General features: G+C 32.7%; 3 protein-coding genes across 3 annotated transcripts; 2 read left to right on the top strand and 1 right to left on the bottom strand.

Annotated features, from left to right (window-relative positions):
• The first annotated feature begins 1,389 nt into the window (after positions 1 to 1,389).
• On the top strand, positions 1,390 to 8,457 carry LOC133184984 (uncharacterized). The gene is made up of 8 exons (XM_061320048.1): positions 1,390 to 2,110; positions 2,296 to 2,418; positions 5,119 to 5,265; positions 5,410 to 5,646; positions 5,765 to 5,877; positions 6,294 to 6,442; positions 6,694 to 6,797; positions 7,130 to 8,457. Exons 1-8 carry the CDS (start codon positions 1,390 to 1,392, stop codon positions 8,035 to 8,037), a joined length of 2,502 nt encoding a protein of 833 aa, XP_061176032.1. The 3' UTR covers positions 8,038 to 8,457.
• Positions 8,458 to 13,889: 5,432 nt separating this feature from the next.
• On the top strand, positions 13,890 to 18,033 carry LOC133184983 (uncharacterized). Its single transcript, XM_061320047.1, has 8 exons — positions 13,890 to 14,701; positions 15,308 to 15,421; positions 15,695 to 15,841; positions 15,962 to 16,195; positions 16,279 to 16,391; positions 16,739 to 16,887; positions 16,984 to 17,087; positions 17,192 to 18,033. Exons 1-8 carry the CDS (start codon positions 13,957 to 13,959, stop codon positions 18,031 to 18,033), a joined length of 2,448 nt encoding a protein of 815 aa, XP_061176031.1. The 5' UTR covers positions 13,890 to 13,956.
• Positions 18,034 to 19,068: 1,035 nt separating this feature from the next.
• On the bottom strand, positions 19,069 to 23,369 carry LOC133184982 (wnt inhibitory factor 1-like). The gene is made up of 7 exons (XM_061320045.1): positions 23,360 to 23,369; positions 22,555 to 22,668; positions 22,005 to 22,121; positions 20,635 to 20,742; positions 19,576 to 19,680; positions 19,308 to 19,412; positions 19,069 to 19,139 (listed from the first exon to the last, which is right to left on the bottom strand). Exons 1-7 carry the CDS (start codon positions 23,367 to 23,369, stop codon positions 19,069 to 19,071), a joined length of 630 nt encoding a protein of 209 aa, XP_061176029.1.
• Between the last annotated feature and the right edge of the window lie 88 nt (positions 23,370 to 23,457).

Here is a 23,457-nt window from a genome sequence, read left to right as displayed (position 1 = left end):
TTTCTTTTTTTCCCGATTTTCGTTCGTAGAGAAAATTGACGCCTTTACTTTTAATTCGGCAATTTTCGAGTTGAAGAGCGCAACACGAGAATCAATTATCATGGCACATCGATGATGTAATGTACCCAATATATATAAATATCTGTCCCCCCTGCCTGTTTACACGAAAACAAAACTCCCCTCTGTAACGAAAGAGCGCACCAAGGGAGATAATCTCGAAACTTGCGTATTGTTTTATACTCAATTTGACTACAGATTATTCGGTCTACCTGATCAATACGTAGGGCTCTCGACGGGTGTGACAGGTGAACGGGGCAGGGGATACTTACTCCTCCTAGGCATCCCACCTCTGAAATTTCCGGGGGGGGGGGGTTCTGATTTTAATGCGCTATTGAACATTTGTATAGTTTAAAAATATTTCAGATCGACCATTGTTCGTTATCTTCACCTTTTTCATGTTACTGATATTCTAACCTTCATTTGATAATACAGCATTGAATATTTAGTCTATTATAGTTAATTTTGACAATTGTTTCTGATAAGATTAACAATTGATTTTTATCTTGCATTGATATTTCATCAATATGTTTGTTAATTTTTGATAAAGTATGTATTTAACTAGATATCCCTGTCCATAGTTTTTTGAACACTGTGTATTCATCTTATATTCATAGAGTAGTGGTGGAAAAGAGAGGGGCAATCAGCCTTTAGACCTATAGGAAGAGTAGAAAGGGGCGGAGCCACCAGGCTATAGTCCTAATATACGTGTAGAAAGGAGCAAAGGCATAAACTTTAGACTTTTAGGAGGTGTACGAACAAAGGACCGAAGCAATCAGCTTTCAGACCTAAGGTAGGTGTAGGGAGGAGTGGAGCTGGATCAAAAAGTTTCAAATTCCATATTTATGTGTTTGAAAGTGTTGAGTATGCAAAAAAGAAAAAAAAAATGATTAAAAATGTGGAGCATGTTTGATTATGTGCCTAGAGTTTTTTTTTTTTAATTGAAAATATAAAATACAGTTATCAATTCAAGTCTACATTCAAAATTCGTTTGATTTCTCAAGTTTGAAGATACATCATGCATATCGTGGTATCTATGGTTTCTTAACAGATCAAATCTCATGCACGATTTTTTCCCATTTGCTACGCTGGAACATATATGCTTTTGAAAAATTACCTATTCAGAGCTTGGTATAAAGGATATTTTAATTTCATGCATATGTTTAATTTATAATAAATATCAAATTTACAGAAAGCACAATTCTTAAGTACAACAACTCTGTAATAGCCCGACATTTAATCTTTATAATGTCCTTTACTTATCGAACATATTATTCCTTGTTCTTAAAATAGATTCAGGAAAACCCGGTTTTAATACCAAAAGTAAACATCATGGATCTGTTTAAGGGAAGACAGCGGCAGTTGGAGGACCTGAAGGAAAGGTTCCAAAAAAGCATTGTAGTAGACGTACATGGAATAAGAGGAGTTGGAAAGACTGCCTTAGTGAGAGAGTTTTGTAAAAGAATTACATGGAAAGTGATTTGGGTAGATCTTCGAAATATCAAAAACACGGATGAAATGACACAAGCAATAATGCGACAAATTTCTTCCGACAACAGTTTGGCAGAAGAAACAGAGGAGGATAAACTTATACATCTACTAGAAAATATCGCCCTGGAAGACAAAGAAAACGATTTATTGGTAGTTTTTGATGACGCTGACGATGTTTTGAGTCAAAGTGCAATTGCACTGGATTTGTTGATTTCACTGTCACATTTACAGAACACAAAGATTTTGCTGACATCGTCAGTTAACATGACGACACTTTTCCCAGAAGTTTTATCATTTGATGAGTTGTTTGTAGGTCCTCTTAGTTTACTTGAGGGGAAGGAATTACTGAGAAGCATCTGCCCTTCCATAAAAGACGAAGAAAGGATTGAAAAAATTGTTCAACTTTGCGGAGGAATTCCGTTAGGAATCTTAGTAGCCGGAGGAGAGTTAGCAGATGAAAAGAATGCTATTGGAGTTGATGATATCATTTGTTTGCTCAGTGATGCTAAACTGAGACTGAAATTCTTAAGTTTAGATAGTTATACAGTAGAAGAGCAAATTGGTGAGTAAATATTTAATTCCAGTAAAAGTTACTATTTTGAATGGCGGGTAATTGAACTGAAAATTCTTTTCCTATATTCGGTTGAATAGCTTTAAAATTGTGGTTTTAATTTAATTTTTAAATATGACTTTTATATACTGTAAATATTTAAAAATTAAGGTACGAATTGTTATGTTGGAGTATAGGACCAGTACTAAAGAGGAGCCTTGAAAGTCTGTCTAAAGTATCCAAAGAGCTAGAGGACAATCTGGCTATGATTAATTACATTCCTGGATCGTTTGACGAAAATGAAGCTGTTGAAGTCGTTGGTAACGTAGAACCTTTTTCAAAAATTATTGTACCTCTACTCCATTCATCATTTACACCAGCTCCAAGGCATACTAATAAAGCTCCTTGGAATACATTGTACAACAGAGATCTACAAGGAATCGACAAAAAAAAAATAGCCACAGTCCCTCCCGTACTGTCAAACTATTCACTCTGACATATTGCATTGAAGATTTCTTAAGTGTATGTATCTACATTTTAGTCTCACACATGTTTCAAATTTTTGGCATTGTATAAAATTCTATAAGTAAGACAAATTTGTGAGTGCTTACACACAGTTTCCTCTTTTAAACAAGAAAAGTCCCTTCTTTAACAGAAAAAATAAGCTCTAAATCCCATAAAAAGCAGATAGTATGTGAGAAGGGCTAAGTATACAGCTTATTCATTTATTTTTTAGAAAGCTTTATTTCCTCAATTTTTCTTAGTGTCATTTGTATAATCTAGAGTTCAAAGCTACACCCAAAAGCAAAATGGACTGAAGTAGTATGGAAAAGTTACAAAAAAGGAAAGCTAATATTAAAGGAATTTATGTCCAGTACGTTGCAAAATCTAGTTTTCCGTCATAGGTTTTGCAATTAAAGGAAAAATTAATCATTCTTAATTTTGCTTAAGAAATTGTAAAGGAAGTGACTTTATCAGTTTCATGTTATACTGGGAAAACAAAGTGTTTACTCAATAAGAGAATGTTGGACATAGGTTTGAAAAAAATAATGATGGCTGTCAATATTTTTACGATATGACAACAAAGGAATAGATCCTGTGAAAATTTATAACACTCCATCTTTAAAAAAACCCAGTTCTGCATTCCACCATACTTTAAGTTGAATTCTGCACCTTGCATTTTCTAAAGATATTCCCAAACTGTTGCTTCCAAACTTTTCAATTATAAACAAATTTTGCAGTGCCTACATATTGAAAATCAGAAACAAAATCTTCTGAAGTGTTCTTGCTCTTATTCTTTTGACTACAGTCTTGTTGGACACGTCATTACTGGTGATGGTAATATAGTTGAAAATGACGATCTAAAAGCAATCATCTTAAAGTCCTAAATATAGGAAGCCCCAAATTTTCAATTGGCGACAGAACCTCATTTTTATTATGAATTCTGTCGACGATTATTCCCGACGTTAGACTCAATATGGAAGAGGGGGAGAGTGCAAAACAATCTGTTAAAAAGGATAAAGTGTTTTAGAGATATTAAAGACTATTAAAGAAATAGTAAATAAAAATACAGTATATTATTAAAAGAAATATAAAGAATATAAAGAAATATAAAAGAATCGCATAAGGTAGTTAAAAGGAAATTGAATAAAAATTATTTATTTTTACATTTGGAAATCCAACCTATACTCACAGTTCTCTTTCTCAGATTCCTTAGAATCACATTTCAGTCTTTAATACTTTTAACATTCCAGTCAACGAAAGTGAGATCGATGTACGCTACCTATACTGGATTCCTAACCTGCAAAAATCCTTACAAAGATACATTGCCGGATCTAGCAAGTACTCTACCAGGCCCCTATCTTAATTCCTCACAAAAAAATAACTGCTGTTAGGAGAAACATACGCTACAGCATATTTTAAATGTGGTGTAAATCAGATGAGGATTCTTAAAAACTCGTTAGAACATTTAAAATCACCAAAATTTTCAAAAGCCAGTCACATCAAAACGTACGACTTTTCTCAATTTATACAACCATTCCCTGAATACTCTGAAATTAAAAACTATGCTATTTAATATCATAGAAAACTGTTTCATCGATAAAAATAGAGCTAATATTTTCATATATTGTGATTGGTCATCAACAAAATAACTTAAATAATCAATCTGATTCTACACACAAGTACTCTGAAATTGATATCTAAAGGATGCTAGAGTTTCTCATTGACAACAATTATATAGTCTTTGGAGACCAGGTCTTTCAACAGACTGTTAGATTTCCGATGGGCACTAATTGAACTCCTTTATTAGCTGACTTTTCTTATAGTTCTTTGAAGCAGAATTTATTTTTAAAAAGTCTACATGAGAGGAAGAAAGCATTTATTGTGGCCTTCAGCTCGACATTCAGATATATTGACGACGTGTTATCAATCAACAATAAATACTTCCATTCATAGATGGAATCGATATATCCTAGTATACTAAATAACTAAGTAAAAGACACCACTGAATCTACTGAATCTTTTTCATACTTGGATATTTTATTGACTATAGACGATAAGGTCCAACGGACAACTAAACTTTATGACAAACGAGATGACTTTGTTAGCAATCTATCATTGGATTGTATATTGGTTGACAAGTTTATACCAATCGTAATGCCTATATTTTTACACTAAATTTGATTACTGATCAATATATAGGGCTAACGGCGGGTGTGACCTGTCGAAAAGGATGCTTACTTCTCCTAGGCACCTGATCCCAGCTCTGGTGTTTCCAGGGGTCCGAGTTTTATGCCCTGTTCACAGATTTGTTTACTTCGTAGATTTTTTGAGATTGATCACTATTTGTTACCTTTCCTGTTTTTGTTCCATCATTATTTTAACTACCAGTATCACTGGACGAAGAATATTCAGAAGAGTTAAATCTATTCATAGATTTTTGAAACATATATTCTTGAGGTTGTTTCAGAGAATATGTATCAAAGCCTGAAAGAAGATAAATTTTAACTTTGGTTTAGGTGGTCCAGAAGAAGAATCAAAGCGAGCACTATCGATTCTCTGTTATCGCAATTTGGTATCACAGGATCTACATTTAAAGAGGTTCAACATTCACGATTTGTTGCGGGAATGTATCAATGAGTACATTATGATAAAGGACATACCTGGTAAACCAAACTACAGAGATTGATGAAATGTTATAATATATCCAAACCATATTTAAAGTACAAGCCATCATTCTTAAAAAAAATTGAAATTCATACTTTATAACGGTATTATGCAATATGCGCTATATATAATTCTCTATTTAGGTGTTCGTGCCCGATTTTCGAAGACCTTTGCAAACATTTTGAAGAAGATACAAGAAAAAACATACACAAAGGACTATGCTGATGCTCTATGCAGACTGAATTTGGAACAACAAAACTTTAACAAATTGTTTACTGAAGTCATTTACTGCACAGAGGATACTTACTATGTATTTGTGGACTTAGCAGCAACTAGCATTCCTAACGGAAACATGATGTTCACAACAATGACGACATACGGTGGGAAAAATTTGATTTACGAAATGCACAAAAACACTATATTAAAATCAAAATATTTTACATTGTCGTCTACAGCAGTCCAATGAGTAAACATTCAGTCACCTTCATTCATTTTCAGATATTGGAATAAAGTTTTATGAGGAATGCTTGAAGAAAACACAGGAGTTCAAAAATGATATCGATACTTCTAAAGTACTGACAGGATACGGTAAAGTCCTGAACAACATTAAGGTGATTTAATTTAGTAAGGAGTAATCATATGTTACACACGCAGAAATTAAATTCCAATTCTTAGCCAAAAAAAAAAATCATTAAACTTTTTGAAAAGATTTTGAAAAATAATTTTCCTTGTTTAACTTGTTCATGAAAAGTTTCAATTTGAAAATGTGAAAATCTAAGGAAAAAATGATGACATTTCTAAAAAGTGCAGGTTAAGGCGAATTTAAGGAAGAAACTTCAAGTCTATGAATGACAAGCAAAGTGAAAATTTCAGGATTTCTCAAACAATGGAAACAAAACCTCGGAAAATCAAAAGAAAAAGATTTAAGATATGTTTTGCAAAACAGTGTTTTTTTTTAAATAATCGAATTACAATAGCAATTTAATTTTTGTACTTCCATTGATTTTTAATTTACTTTTTCATACAGGGAGATTATCTACATGCAGGTAAAATATTCCGTCGAGCTATTGAAATTCGAAGTCGTCATCCCGAAATTCGTGATCAATTTCTTGCCATTCTATGTCAAAGCTATGGATGGAATCTTATGTCAGAAGGGAAACATAAAGATGCTACAGGGTATGTAACTTCTGAGTATAAATTCCATCCAACTATTGTTATGATATTTTGACTTGAATATTGTTACCATAAGTTTCTGTTAAATGGCGAATAAATGAGTCTTCCCATCATGGTGATTTGGAAATTCAACTATGACATCTTGTAATGTCATGAAGTTTTTCTATAGTCTTACCGCGTTTGAGATTCCCTAATTCAACAGCAATAGATTTTATTCTTAAAAAATGTGTCACATAACTGACTGTCATTTTTAGGCACCTTGAAATGGCATTTGAAATAGAGCAAGAGTTGGGGCTTCGCTTTGAACCATTGATCCTTGAAACCATGCAGTCATTGGCAATATGCTATAACCAATCAGGTAACATGGCTATCGAACTGGTATAAATGTAAGAGGCTATACCCCCTTCTCTCTCTCTCTCTCCCTCAAATGTCTGGTTCTAATTCCCTTGACTTCAAAAAGAGCGAGTCCAAGTCCAATTAGAAAAATAATTCTTTATCTTTTAAGAGGGAATTTTACAAACCAATACCCGAATGTTTCCCATTTGTATATAGCATTGGATAAAACCGTTTCCCCCTATTCTTTTGATCACTTTCCTGATGATAATGTCGTCATAAACTTTTCATAAGTCAAAGTACTTGAGATATGTTAACAACAAAAAATAACTGAAAATGGTTTATTTCTTTCACTAGAAAAAGTTTGGAAAGGTGAACCGTTACAGTTAGAAGTCCTAAAGCGTAGACTTCATAGTCTTGGTACAGAAATGCATCCTATCATTGGATCTGTTATGAACAATATGGGAATTATGTATCAAAGAAAGGGAGAAAATCAAAAGGCCCTGGAATATTACAGAAAAGGACTTCTTATCAAAACGGAGACTAAGGCCTCTGTGAAAGCAATCGTTATTTCTGAAGTGAACGTTGCCCAAACATTGCTAGATTGTAAGCAACCCCGAGAAGCATTGGAAATGCTGGATAATAGCTTGAAGCGGTTCAAAAATATACCGTCTCTTTACAACGATAAAATGTCTCTGATCTGGAGTGCAAAGGGCAAAGTATACATGAGAACACAAAATCACAAAGAGGCATATCTTGCTTTCAAAAAAGCAATACGTCTACGGAAAGAAAGTTCTGTGAATGATATATCTATCCTAAAAACAATTTGTTTTTACGCAGAAGTTGCCATTGCCTTAAATAAACTGCAGGAGGCTATAAAAGAAATAAACTGGGGACTTCAATTAAAAGAGGATTTGTTGAGAAACAATCCCACAATAGTTTGGATCATACGAGGCTACGAGTTGTTGATGGATGCGTATTTTGAGTCAAGGAGTAAAGTGGATGTTATGAGAACATTCGAAGCTGGCGTGAGAGAGTTGCAACGCTTGATCAATGTGTATGAAGATCTGAGAGACTTTCCTAGACGTGAAGAAATGGAGCAACATTTAAGGAAATTTAGGGCCACATACAAAAGCATGATGGCAAAATTAAAAACGAAAATAACCGAAGAATTATGTCTGATTGACGATGTAGTTCTTTATTGTTTATATATAGTAAAGTTACTATGTGCTCTGAATTTTATATATTGCATCAAGACAAAGTAAACACAAATTTGTTTGATATAACAAATTTAAAGCAGATGAAAATTCAGGGTGCTCAAAAGAATTAAATTATTGGATAAGGTAACTTGGCGTTATGTCTTAAATGCCTTATGACACTAGACTTTTGCTAACGACTTTAGTCAATTGCTTGTATATTGCACTTGGATAAAAGTGTTCTTTTTTCAGAGCTAAGTAGCGTATAAATACTCCCACAGGCATATTTTCACTGTATTCTGTACAAATGGATCATTGATTATTTTTGTTATCCAAATCTAGTATTTCTGTGTGACATGACTTTATTAATCAAGTTTGAGACAGTATGCGTTAAAAAAGAAATCATATGATAAACACATCATATGATAAATAATAATAATGAATGATAAAAAATAATAAAAATATGCAATTTTTTTCATTATTTCATAAGTGCACTAATTTTTGATTATTAAGACGATGGTTATTTTGCTTTGTAAGGCAGCGGTTGAAACTCTGATATTTGATTTTTAAAAATGAATGAAAAATTAAATAAATAAATTTTAAAAAAATCAAAAAATGCCATGTCTTGTGAATGGAATGGACGCGAGTTGTTTTGTGTATTCTATTCCCATTTCAAAGAATCAGTGATAGAAAATGTCTTTCAAGTAGTAAATTTTTAACTATGTTTGGTAAGGCGGTGCAATTTAAGAGGAGTTATGTCTCCAACTATGAAAAGAGAAGATAAAATCATGGCCATGGAGAATTTGGTGTATGCACTATGCAAATTAAATTTATTTCAAATCGATTGAACATGTTTTTTTTTTGTTTTTTTTTTTAAATAAAGGACAAGGGATGGTTAGAGCCAAATTTGGCCCCCTTATTTGATGTAAAAATCAAAACACACTTAAAATTGTGATTGTTAAGAAGTTTAAATGTTGCTTGTTTTAAAACCAGCAATAATTTTGATTGAAAGAGTACAAGGAGGTCACAAGAGGGTGCCAAGTTGGATATTTTCCGAATTTTCTCAATTCTGATGGAATTCTGTCAAATTTGAGATAATTTTTCACTGTGGTTAACATAGAGCACAAGCTTGCCTATCTGAGATTTTTATACACAAGAAGCATTTGGTACTAGTGCATATGGTAGATAGACAAGCTTGTGCTCTGTGTTTTTAGAAACAAAATGTGCTCTAAAATTGATGAAATTTGCATAAAAATGAGAAAATTCGGAAATTGACATATTTTGTGACCTTCCTGTGACCTTGCTGTTACCCATAACTTAGAATCAATACTCATTTTGTAGGAGGGATGACAACAGGTTAGTACTGATGAACTATAGCATTGCTCCTCGAGACACCACAAATCAGGGGCCAAAGAGGGTCTTAGCTTATCTAGTCCTCGGCGTCATTTCTTCTATTTAGCATATGTTGTAACAAGAAAGTATAGTAAATTAAATTTCACGGTATCATTTACAGATTATATTAAAATTAATTTACATGTTTATTCCTATCACCATCATTTGTATGCGAGTACCCTGTCTAAATGTTCCACAAACCACGTGATGATTTCAATATTTGTATTAATTTACTAAAAGTATGTTACAACTTAATATGTCTCCTTCGAGAGCACAACATAAGTCATCCGTAGATGAGTACATTGTTTCAACTATCACACATATCACGTGATGGTGTTTGAATCAATTCACAAAATGTGTGTTACTTTCTCTTCAATTTTGCTTTTGTTTTCGAATTTCAATTTCACCTGCAAAATAAAGAAAAGAGTACATTGACCAATGATATCTAATTAGAAAAGACTCCTGAAAATTATTGACAAATAATATGCCCTTACGTTGAATTCTCCTATGCCAACGATACTGTTGAACGTATCCGACAGCTTTTAGGTCAACATGTTTTAAAACATCTATCAAAAATCCCGTATTTAATAGTCTATTCCTCCGAAGATAGTCAAAATCCTCTTCTATAGAACTATTGTTGAGTACCCTAGATTGAAGAAATTTCATTAATTCTTCTTTCCACGCCAGGAAATTCTCTCCATTGTAATTGCTATCGTCTAAGTATCTTTTATTTAAGGTATTCAATATCTCAGTTTCCTTGAAGAACCTAGGAAAGTCAGTGACAAAAAAGCAAATTTGATCATAAAGAGGAATGATGGAAATGCGGAATGGTCTGATTGTCTCAAAATTAAAAATATGCATTTTTATTTTATATTTCTCGTGGTATTATTAATGAAAATGTAAGTTTTCTTTATCTTATTAACGCAGCCAAATACTTACGCCTTCATGTTATTTCTTATCTAAAAATATAAAAAAGTTGATATTCAATGCAGTTTGTGATTTATAATTATCTGATTGTGTGTGTGTGTGTGTGCTGTGTGTTAGGGTGTGTGTGTGTGTGTGTGTGTGTGTGTGTGTGTGTGTGTGTGTGTGTGAGAGAGAGAGAGAGAGAGAGAGAGAGAGAGATGCATCGTAATTAAAACTAGAATAGATCGATACACTAATTTACCAAACATTTTTCTCAGTATATAAATGAGTATGCATTACAGAATGTAATTTAAATGATGCCAAGCATCAAAACAAAGAACGAACACAAAATATTATACTATGATTTTACAGAAAAAAATATATACTTACAAATATGTGTTTGCCATAATTTCCATACAGAATGTCATTTAAAAGCCGTTTATCTTTCTTCGTCTTTGAATGCCTTTTCTGATTAAAACTAACTTGATTCGAGTTGATAAAGGAGGCACATTATTTCGTGTCTGTCGTTTGTTATCTTAAAAATCAATATGCATACAAAAGATTAAGATATTTTATCAACAAATTCAAACCATGCAGTTGCACTGACAAATTTCTTAAAGATTTAACCATGCAAACTGGACTTTTTTGTCAGGCATTTGTTTTGGAATATAACAAATCAGAATAACTTCACTTATAAATAGAATATAGGAAATAAACAAAAAGGGTAATAACTTGCTGTTTACATAACCTTTCTTGAAATAGAATGTATTTCTTTAAATTGAATGCGTGCATGGCGTGCGATATATAAAAAGTTTATAATTATATTTGAAAGAAATGCATGAACAGTTATTAACAATATAACAAAATTAGTTTTAACTTGAAATTAATGTTTACTATAGATTTGCTGTAATTTAAACACACACACACACACACACCCACACACACACAAAAACAAACAAACAAAAACAAAAACAAAATGTGGACATTTCTCATTTAAATACTTATGCAAATATGAATGACTCTATCAGTTGTACAACAACAATACAATATGTAACGTATTAAGAATTTTCAAATAAGTGTAGTTTGAACTCCAGCTTCCAATATTATTTTGTAAATGTGGGGTTCATTGAATACAAAAAGGTCAAAATCCAAGCTGCAAATTAATTTCGTTTTATTTCATGAAAATAATTGAGAATTTGAAGTGCATTTATGAAATAAAGGTCATTTTAATGAGGTTTTCTGAAAGATTGTTTTATAAATCGTATTAACTCTCTGGAGTTTAAGTTTTCTGGAAAGAATGAATACTTTAAAATCTTGTTGCATTTATGATACATATCATCTAGTCTTTGTTGATTCAAAACATCGATCGCAAAACATTAAGGCAAAACATAATATTTTTGAGATGTTGAGGAAATTATCAGCGCAAAGATTATTTGCATTAATTGAACTTATTAGGACTTGTAGGAAAGCTATTTGCTGTTTCATTCATTCTTTTCTAAAGATGGGAGACAAGACGTTGAACTTTATTTTCAAAAATTCAGCGTAAATTTATTAAATGTGTTTGTACAGAGTATAATTTAAGGTATAAATGTTCCTTTTCTTTGGAAAATATATATCAAAATATTACAAAAATGGCTTTGCATTGTAGAGCAAGACAACATATCGTACGTTAATGATAAAGGCCCTATTTCTTTGACAGAGCTGGATCCCAAAACTCTTCTCTTAATGCTCGCTCCTTGATCAGAAGGTTGTAGGTTCAAGCCCTAGCCGCGACAGACCTAGGAAGATATAAAAAGGTAGCAACTATTCCTTCGCCAAGTGCTCGGCACTCTGAAAGTTGCAGGTCTTTCGGATGAGACCTGGAAAAAAAAACAGAGGCCCCGTGTCACGGTAAGCGTTGGCAGATGAAGATCCCTCACTGCTGAATGGCCCTAAGTGCCAAGTAAATGTCTAAATTTGAAGTCCTTCACCGGTGTATTGTGAGTGAAAAATTCTAGAAATGGACGTGAAAACAACACACAAGCAATCAATTTGTTAAACCACACGAACCTCTGTGTCAATCTATTGTACGCAGATGAACATGCACATATTTCCCTTAAATTTAAGAATTTGAAATGAAAACGTTGATGATAACGAAAAAGTGAGCAATTTCATCAACAAAACAAATCGTGGACAGGGTAATATCAGGAAAAGTGAGACCCCCCCCCCAAAGTCTCATAAACGTGTTCTTCCTCCATTTCCATGCTAAGCATTAAAAGTTATTGTTTTCTTCACTTTCGGAACATTCTCTCATCAGATATAAAAATTAATTGATGATAATTACGACTTTTTACAATGTGAATTCTCTGAAGAAATGTTCATTTTACAAGCGAGTAGTTGTGTCCTCGATTGTTAAGTTTAATTTATGATGTACTCATTAAAACTGAACATTTGTAATTATTGAAAGTCAATTGCTTTCACAGGAAAAGCAACTCAACTCCACTCAGTCCTCTCTGCGCCATCAGGTGCTTGAGGCGGCTACAAGAGATTTCCATCTGGCTCGGTCTGCAGCTGCTCGTGGTGCTGTCTCCATGGTCAGACCTCTGCACTTCAGGTCTTTGAGGACAGTTCTTCTCCATGTCTCCTTTGGCCGTCTCGTAGAACCTGCGATATAATGAGAATTAAGGATAAATGTTTACAATATATATATATATATATATATATATATATATATATATATATATAGAAAGCACAAAGAAATTCACTTTTATAAGGATACCCACTTCCGCCCCAGCCCGGGGTTGAACTCTCGACCTACGGAATCTGTCTCCTAGCAGTAAAGGAACAGCGCGCTAGACCGCTCGGCTATCTAGGCAAGTCAAAAAACTTGCTTTCGATGCCGATGGAATTCTCGCCGCGCTGCTCTACACTACACGGTCATTGAGAATGGAAATGAGATACAGTTATTTGGATATAAGTTTTATTAGAGGATCGTTACCGATACACGTTGTAATGAAATTTAATATATATATATATATATATAAATCTATTTTTGAAGTTTAATCTATAACTACTTCTGGTCACGCATGTATCATTTTGTATTTGCTTATCCCATATTGTTCAGGCTGTTACAGAAAACAGTGGTATCGTCTTACTGTAGCCATCATAGCACAGGAGTTCGCAATTTCATCGTATAAGCATATGCTAACGCACAGCTCATGGCCCGATCAATCGAGCGACTTCCACCAACCTTATTGATAAAATTGCGAACTCCTTTGATCATAGATATTAAAAAAAAAACAAATAGTAAGATAGCCTCAAACATGGGTTTACATTTCGAATATAATAGGTTATATAGTCATAAATAAATATATTAAACCTTGTATTGCAAAGGTTTGGTACCTATAGGTTGTAATAATCTATTTTTCTTTATTCACAGGAAGAGCAGATTCATACCAAAAAAAAAATAAAAAAAAGGAAATGCTTCAACAAGGAAATAACTTCTCTTTATTCTCAACCGATGGTTCAGGGTCAAGTATTTTTAAGTAATAAAATATGTATCGTTCACGGAAATGAGATGACCTAACTAGGAAGTATATAGTGTTTTCAATACTTTTATACAAAATCTTGCGATTAAGAGTGTCTGCTTGAGTTGTTACACTCGATTACATAACGACAGCATATGACTTGACTTAAAGTTGATACAGAAGAATGGCGATCTTTGTGGGTAGACAGAGGGAGTTAGGAGAATTAAGAGAATTGTGCTGTTTTTCTGATTTGATTGTGATTCATGGATTGAAAGGAATAGGAAAATCATCTTTTGTAAAACAATTTTGTGAAAATATAGATCATACTTTTATCGATGTTCGGCGGAGAGAGGAACATCCTTTACAACTGGTTCAAATGATAGAATCAGAAATGGAAGATATCAAAAGAACCAAGAACCGTGAAATAAATAAACCATCAATTGATAATAGCAATTGGAAAAGCGATTCATTAAATACTAGTAATGTCCATTTAGCATGTACCCGAAGAACAATTTGTAGAAGAAAGGAAATCGAAATTCTGTTAGTATTAGATAATGCAGAAGAAATATGTGCTGATTCAAGATCCATTTCCACTTTGACTTCTATTTCCAAATTACCAGGCGTGACGATCTTGATAACATCAACAGTCTCTCCTGCCGAGATGAATGAACAGTTAACGGAGCTACCTTTAAAACCCTTACCATACACTGATGCTCATGCACTTCTCAGAACTATTTGTCCTTCTACAGAGGATAATTATTTTATACCAAAAATTATCGAATTGTGTGAAGGGATTCCACTTGCTCTTCAGATAGTAGGATTAGAATTACAAAGTGCATTACTTACACCAGAAGATTTGGCCATTCTTCTTACTCACTCAAGACTTAAAGTATTAAGTCAAGAGTATTTTCCTAAGGATGATCAGATAGGTAACATTTTTACAGTCGTTGACACAATACAAAGAATGGATTTCGGTATTTCATATCGCACAATCTTTAAATGCGTTTGTTTTAAAAGTGAAAAAAAGCATTACCCACGGAACTGAAGACAAATACTACAAAATACCAGCAAATAAAATATCATGACATATAAAAATTAGACAAACACATAATTATTTGATTTTGGTATTTTATTTTTTACAGTTGGAATAGATGTTGATAAATAAGTTTGAATGAATGTTGATTTATGCTATTTTACGTTCTATTCGAGAATTTTTCACTCATATAAAGATGTCACAATATACCGGTGAAGGGCCTCACGTATAAACCTCTACTTCTACATTCGGGTCCATTGAGCAGTGAGGAATCTTTATCGTGCCAACGACTGCAGTGACATGGGGCCTCGGTTTTAAGGTCTAATCCAAAAGACTCTCAACTTCGAGCTTGGCGAAGGAATAGTTGCTACCTATTTTTTCAGTCCCCGAGTTTAACCCACGACCTTTCGATCATGGGGCGAGTGCTCTACTGACTGAGCTACGTGACGGTCTTACTGAATGAAAGTAAATAGTTAAAATGCTACTTGTTCTTTTATTGCAGAATCCACCTACCGAGAATTTCTAAATAAGATATCTGAACCATTACAAGAAGCACTATCAACACTTAATTATATTCCAGGGACGTTTAACGAGTATGAGGCTTCCAGCATTTTGGGTACGAACATTTTCTGTTATTTGAAGGGACTGATTTTTTTTCTGAAATCAAAACTTTATATTCCAGGTAGACAAATTTAGCTTACATGTGTCCACTCTTAAATCTTTTAAACATGGTAAACCATCATTTTGTTCTTTTTTTAAACATAACGTTGTCAATCACACGGTGTCTGAGACATATCTTTTCATAATTCCAATTTGTATCTCTGAAGATCTTTTTATGAATGAAAATATCGATATAGGTGTACCTGTACATCTTTTCCATTTCATATAGGTGATAGCAATGTCAACATTAATAATACTCTACGTAGCTGTACTCAGCATCATCTGATTTTTAAGAGTGAACGTGCTAATAGATACGACATCCATGGGATATTGAGAGATTGTGTGAAAGAATTCATTAAAATAAAGCATTTACCAAGTAAATATACCAGTCATTATCTTAAGCACGTGATATTTCTTAAGCTTTCAAACTGAAATATATACGATAATATTACAAGAATTTCTAAAATTAAGTACATTTCCACTTCTTAAATTTTAGGGGTACGAAAGAGATTTTGTGACACTTTTTCAAAGATTTTACAAGAGATTGAATCAAGATCCAGCACTGAAGATTACTGTTGGGCTATGAGTCAGTTTAGTGTAGAATATGGTAATATCTGGAAGCTATTCAAAGAGGTGATCCATTGTACATCGGACTATTATCACGTGTTTGTAGAATTAGCCACCACGCTTACCATAGGGAGGGTCCTGTTGAAAACAATGACATTATATCGTAAGAGTGTAATATGGTATTCGATTTCTATTTCAAAATTGTCGTATAACCTTACATATGTAGATTATTTTACTTACCAACAGAAGCAATGATTGAATTTTTTGGCCATTGTCTGGAAAGAACCAGGTTGTTTGGACAAGAACTAGATGAATCTAGAGTACTATCAGGATATGGACGAGTTCTAACAAATATTACGGTAAAATATTATCAGCACGGTGTTAAAGAAGATTGAAAACAATCTTGGCACATAGTGAATTTACTAATACCTAAAATGTATCTCATCAATTTTAAAACTTTGATATCATTTCTCTTTTTCCTAAAGATTTATTTAGTAATTGCAATTTTGAAAAAAAAAGTTATTATTAGGAAGAAGTTGACAAAATATTTCTTTTACATCCCTTATTATCTGGAAATTTATTCAGTGATCAATGCATTATAAATTAATTATTAGTTCTTGTTCAAGTATTTTTTTTCATTAAATTATTTATATAAATTGTTCCAAGGCAAAGTATAAAATCTAACACCTATAACATATTTCTACAGGGAGACCTAACTGAAGGTGCTGAGATGTATCAGCGAGCATTAGATAAAAGGAAACGTTATCCCAAAACTCGTGATTATCATCTGGCCTTTCTTCTTCAGAGCTATGGATGGAATCTCGGAATGCAAGGAAAATACAAGGCTGCTTTAAAGTATCTTTTTAAAAAAAAGAATTCAAACATCAAATTCTTGTTAACATTTTTATCTCTAAGGTTCCATTATGTAGGAAAAATATGATTTTCGTTTAGGTACCTAAGAGAGGCCTATTGTGTTGAACAAGATCTAGGAATGTACTCTGAAAGATTAATTTTACAGACCCTACAATCTTTGGCCTTGTTCTACATTTTTTCAGGTAATAGAAGTTAAAAAAAATAATTTTAAGTATTATGATTGGATGTAGGAAGTTAACCTTTTTTGCTGAGCATATATTTTTACCTTTGGAATCTTTTTTTTCAGACGATATAGAAAAGGGTGAACAATTTCAGGTTGAATGTTACAAAAGAAGATTAAAAGCCATTGGTACTAAAAATCACCCAATAATGGGGTCTACACTAAACAATATGGGCTGTATGTTCTTAAGAAAGGGTGACATTAATACAGCACTCGACTATCAACGACAAGGTCTAGAAATAAAGATATCAACAGGAGCTCCAGTGAAAGACATAGCTCTCTCTGAAAGAGATCTTGCGGAGACTATTTTAGCAAAAGGAGACTATAGTGAAGCCATTACACTGTTGGATCAAGCGCTAACTCGTCTACAAGGATTTCCCGGGCTTTTTGATGACGTCAAGGTCTTGTTATTAAAAACAAAAGGGAAATGTTATTTCAAAGCACATGAATATTTTGAAGCAAGTAAACATTTACGAAGGGCCATCGACCTTAAATTGAAAACATGCGAAGATGATAGTTTTATGGTGAAATTATATTGTTTATACGCAGACGTTCTCCTAGCTCTCGGAGAGAATGGAAAGGTAGTCAAAATATTGAAGAAGGCTCTTCTTCGAAAAGACAATTTCATTCAACAGACATCTACAAATCAAAGTTTATACCATTCATACAGAATTTTACTCGAAGCCCATTTTTCTTTAAGGAACAGAGAGGAACTATTTAGAACATATGGCGAAGGATGTTCTGAATTGCAAAGACTGATTAAAGTTTTTGAAAATGTTCCAAATTTTTATAGGCGAACAGATATGTCAGAAAATTTTCTCAAATTTAAAGAAAGATTTGAAGAAATGAAAAGATTTTTAGATTTAAATCACACATTAAACGTACACAGTACCTATACAAAAAGATAAACACAGTACTGCTTGTTTTTATTTTAATTGTTAGACCATTATTTACACACTAAATTGTCGACGGATTTTTGTGTTATTTAACGATCATGACAAGGAGCACATGGCGGGTGTGACCGGTCGGCAGGGGATGTTCACTCCTCCATGGCACCTGATTCCATCTCTAATGTTTTTGGAGGTCCGTGTTTACTCTGCTCCTGAATTGTTTCAATGAACTTTGAGCTTGAATACTGTTCGTTATCTCCATATTTCATAGAAGTGTACATAAAAAAATGGATATATAGAATTGCTTATTTCGGTACTTGATTTTGTATTAAAATTATCACAGGAACATACTAGTATCATTTTTGTTAGATATGACATATACTTAAATCACAAAGCTGATGAAAACTAAGTGCATAAAAATTGCAGTCAATAATAAAAGTAATTCTCAATAGCTTGTAATGGCGGACCAACATAATAGAAATGTTACAAAATAGAGAAGGACAGGCTGGTTGGTCAATAGAACTGAAGCCTATTAATTTAGAATCCAAATTATATGAAACAATTTCGCGGACACAAAATAAAGTCTATTTCACACTTTAAATCTTATACTAAATTTGCTGTAGGTAAAAGGGAAAAAAAATCTTTTGATCTATTATTGTTAAGAGTTCAAAGATCAATATCAGTCAGTGAAAATCTTTGCAATACATTGTACACAAATTCAAAGTGGCCAAGTGACCAGTCATTAAATGACAAAAGGGCATTTTAATGTATGATCGAATGGTATATATGAATAATGATGTGATCACCATATCATACACTCGGTGTATTAAAATTTTTTTCCTTGGATTGGAATGTTACGAGGAGAACCTTCATGTCAATTGTTTATCACCAAATCTGTCGAAACACAAAATTGCAAAAACTTTTTAGTTCGATACATTTTTATTCCATAAATTTTGATGTTTAAAAAATATCTTTGAATAATTTTAATTGCTCATTATGATTTAATTTGAGAAACAGAAAGTAAAATAAAAAGTCAAACTACTTTTTTATATTTTATACAAAATCTTTAATGGCGATGAGAGACAGAGTCATTGCAAAAGTTGAAAAAATGGGTTTATCAGCAGCTGTAAAAAAAATTAAGTAATAATTGAATTAGTAATAAAATAGATATATCGAAATAGATAGGTTTATAAGTTGGGAATTCAGAAACAGATTTGTCCGGTGCAAAATGTTTGTGTATATGATTTTACATATTGATATATAAATAAAATGCCAAACACAAGAGTTATTACCCGAGGAGATGCATCGGAATCCGTCCTCAAATTTCGTACATTTACATGTTTTATTAGGTAAACATTTCCCAGCGTTCATACAATCAGAATCTTTTATACACACCTCTGGGTTATAAATGGTAAAATAATGTCAACGAGTTATTCATACAAAATATAACTGTACTTTGTCTAAAGTCTTAAATAAAACTATTCATTTATTTTAAATTAACGAATAATTTGTGGAAAAATTTGTGCATATTTCTGTAATCGGCTAAACTATATTTCGTACCTTCACAGTGCAGGCCTCTGATTTCTGGTATCACTTTCTTACAATGACATGTTCCGTCATCATTACATTTTCCGCCATGTTTACAGTGACTGTCTAGTGTGCATGCTATCAACAACATACTTAAATGTATAAATATATTTGTATTTTACAAAGAAAGCCATGGATGGGAGTGAGTTTCCTGTCCGTTTCGTCGCTAATTGTTAAACAAATTAAGGCACCAGCCCGTTGTCAGTGAAAAACCTTGGAAGCTCAAAATGTCGCTTATGACAAAGATTTCTTAGAAACTTGACCCAAAGTCATATTTTTCAAGGTTACTGAGAGAATATTACATGGCTACAAATTGACTTTGGAATCTTATAAAAGATACGATTGTTGATAGCCTTCTGAAATTAAGTGTGTCATGATCTATTATTGAAAAAGAGAACAATATTGGCATTCGGACAGAAACTTGGTTTCAATGGAACATTATCCATTTTGTGAAAGTATTGAACAGAAATCGAGTCCACAAAGAGAAAAGATTCGGGTCCTTAAAATAAGAAGCTCATATTTTACCCAATTATATCATAATCATTATTATATGACTAAATATGACATTATGGTATTGAAGAGGTCACCAAATAGTTATGACGAGTGTTTAAAAAAAGATATAAATTTGGGAATTGATAGCAGAGGATCTGACATAGTGATTCACTCATCACCATCTCTTCATCGCTGGTTAATTAGTTATAGTATAATACTGATAGTTAATTAGAGATCGTTAAGGCTCACCTGGAGTAAGATAGCAATTCTTATTATTATTACTACATTATTTGATGTTGCTTAACCCAAAAAATTAAATAGAAAACATTCGTATATATATATATATATATATATATATATATATATATATATATATATATATATATATATATATATATACATGTATATATATATATATATATATATATATATATCTATCTATATATATATATATATATATATATATATATATATATATATATATATATATATATATATATATATATATATATATATGGAATGAATGTTATCTATTCTTACCTACACACCAGGGTCCATGGAACCCTGGTTTACAGATGCACCTATGCGGTGTCCCAGAACAGGTGCCCGCAAATCCACAGGAACCATTCACTGAGGGGTGACATGAATCTAAATAATTATAGAACTGCATAGAATACAGCTATGCATTTTTTAACACAACAACAGCTGCTGTTCAGCATTAAAAAGAACTGATCAGTTGACATTTGTTTTTTTTAATAAATTATCAAAAAAAGATGTGTTTGTGAATCACAGATACCCCTGTACGGCAACTTATAGCAAAGGTTAAACTTTTTCAAATACAAATCAAATATGTTGGTGCCCAAAGTAAGGTCTTGTCTTGAGGAATATACCTGTGAAATATGAAAGCCCTAGCAGCAACCATTGAAAAGATATGGAAAAGGTTGAAGGTTTTCAAAAGTAAGTCAAACACCAAGGTCAAGGTCAAATGGTGAAAATTAACGTAGCCCAAGGGAAGACCTTCGCACAAGAAATACACATGTAAAATATGAAAGCCCTAGTACCAGCATTTCAAAAGTTATGGCCAAGGTTAAAGTTTTTTTAAAAGTAGGTAAAACTATAAGGCCAAGGTCAAAGGGTAAAAAATATTGGTATCCAAAGTAAGGTCTTGTCACAAGGATTACATATGTGAAGAATGAAGGCCCTAGCACCAACTGTTCAAAAATTATGGCCAAGGTTAAAATTTTTCAAACGTAGGTCAAACTCCAAGGTCAAGGTCAAAGGGACAAAGTTGTTCTTATCCAAAGGAAGGGCTTGTCAAAAGCATTACATATGAAAAGTAAGAAAGCCCTAGCACCAATTGTACAAAAGTAATGGCCAAGGTTAACATTTTCTAAAAAGTAGAACAAACTCCGATGTCAAGGTCAATGGACTATAATTATTGGAATTCAAAGGAAGGTCCTGTAACTAGAAATACACATGTGAAGTATGAAAGCCCTGGCACCAACTCTTCAAAAGTTATGGCCAAGGTTAAAGTTTTTCAAAAGTAGGTCAAACTCCAAGATCAAGGCTAAAGGGTCAAAGTTGTTGGCATCCAAAGGAAGGTCTTCTCACAAGGATTACAAATGTGAAGTATGAAAGCCCTTGCACCAACTGTTCAAAAGTTATGGTCAAGGTTAGAGTCAGGTAAAATTTTGCAAAACAGGTCAAATATGATGACAGCCAAAGACAGGTCTTGTTACAAGGAATACACAAGTGAAATATGAAAGCCATAGCTCCAACCAATCAAAAGTTATTGGGAATATTAAAGTTTTTGCGGACAAACAGACAAACAGACAGACAGACGGACAGGGCAAAAATTATATGCCCTCGAATCTTCGATTACGGGGGCATAAAAGAAATTGACATATCACCTTCACAATGTTTCCCGTAGTAACCTGTAAGCTGATATCCGATATCACATTCACACTTCCTAGGAAGCCCTAGGCATGCACCGTGATTGTTGCAAGAATCTGGACCATCACACTGATCTACGTTTTTACAAAACAAAATATTTAATACATAAAGTATTAATAAATAATTTTTCTCCCCTCATGGTTTCATAGTATATACCGAATAGATGAGTACTTGAAAAGGTAATATGACAGGAATAGTCTCGGAGAGGGCTACACTTTCTTTATGAATTTTTGGACTTCAAGAGAGAAACAGCAGAATGACTACTCCATTAAAGAAAGAAACACAAAAGAATAGTTACCCATCTTATGAAAGTATGATAGGATAGATAAGTAATACAATGCACGTTCACTGACAGGCAATATTCAATTAATATGATTTAATTTTTGAGTGTTCCAAAGAATCATGCATCACTTTCAAAGGTGATAGAAGTTTAAAGTACCTAATGTTTTAGTGTTCCAAAGAACCATGCTTCACTTTTAAAGGTGATAGAAGTTAAAAGTACTAAACCTTCACAGCTAATTCCGTAAAACCCGTCCGGACATACACATCTTCCGTCCTCGCAGTAGCCACCATTACGACAGGACGTAGACGTACAGGTATCTGATGCCAGTGATACTAATGCTGTAAAGGTAGAAATAAAGGCACTCCTTCAAGGTAACGTATTATACTATGATTTTCCTCTAGCCGTATAGATATAAGAAATTCATTGATATATTCCTTGAGGGAAATGAAATTCATATGTTACAACACAAATAATGGGAGCAAATTAGGCCTTTTACATCAAATTAACATGATTTGGGCGGAGTTAGTTCAGAAAAACCTTTACCTCCATTGCAACAGACTTTTACATTCTGATGTATAAAACCGCTTGAATGAAGCGAGTATAATACTTACAATATATATATATATATATATATATATATATATATATATATATATATATATATATATATATATATATATATATATATATATATATATATATATATATATAAAATACTTCTTGAATGAAGCAGGTAAACAAATATGTTTAATCTTTAAAGACAGAACAATTATACATACCACAGACACTTAAGTAAATGAAGATTTCTTTCAGTAATTTCGTCAATATCTAGATGAGAAAATGTAAAGACAACATTTTTTAGCTTATCATTATCATCTTTAATGAAACAGAAACAAATGAAAAATAGATATGAAAGCTGTTATGATAATTTACTTAGTATTATATGTTTGTATATTGTTTCGAAAACATACATAAAAGACTTAATTTCCCATTCATTTCAAAATTTTAGATACAATTCTAAAAGCATACTTGTATTCATCTTACAGTATGTTTATAGCAATGCGTAAATTCTCTCTCTCTCTCTCTCTCTCTCTCTCTCTCTCTCTCTCTCTCTCTGTATATATATA

The sequence above is a fragment of the Saccostrea echinata genome, unplaced genomic scaffold, assembly GCF_033153115.1.
Source record: "Saccostrea echinata isolate AGI-Se365-2 ecotype Australia unplaced genomic scaffold, CSIRO_AGI_Sech_v1 ptg000012l, whole genome shotgun sequence".
Lineage (NCBI taxonomy): Eukaryota > Metazoa > Mollusca > Bivalvia > Ostreida > Ostreidae > Saccostrea > Saccostrea echinata.
The sequence above is the reverse complement of the archived record's forward strand: the minus strand, read 5'-3'. Positions and strand labels throughout refer to the sequence as shown.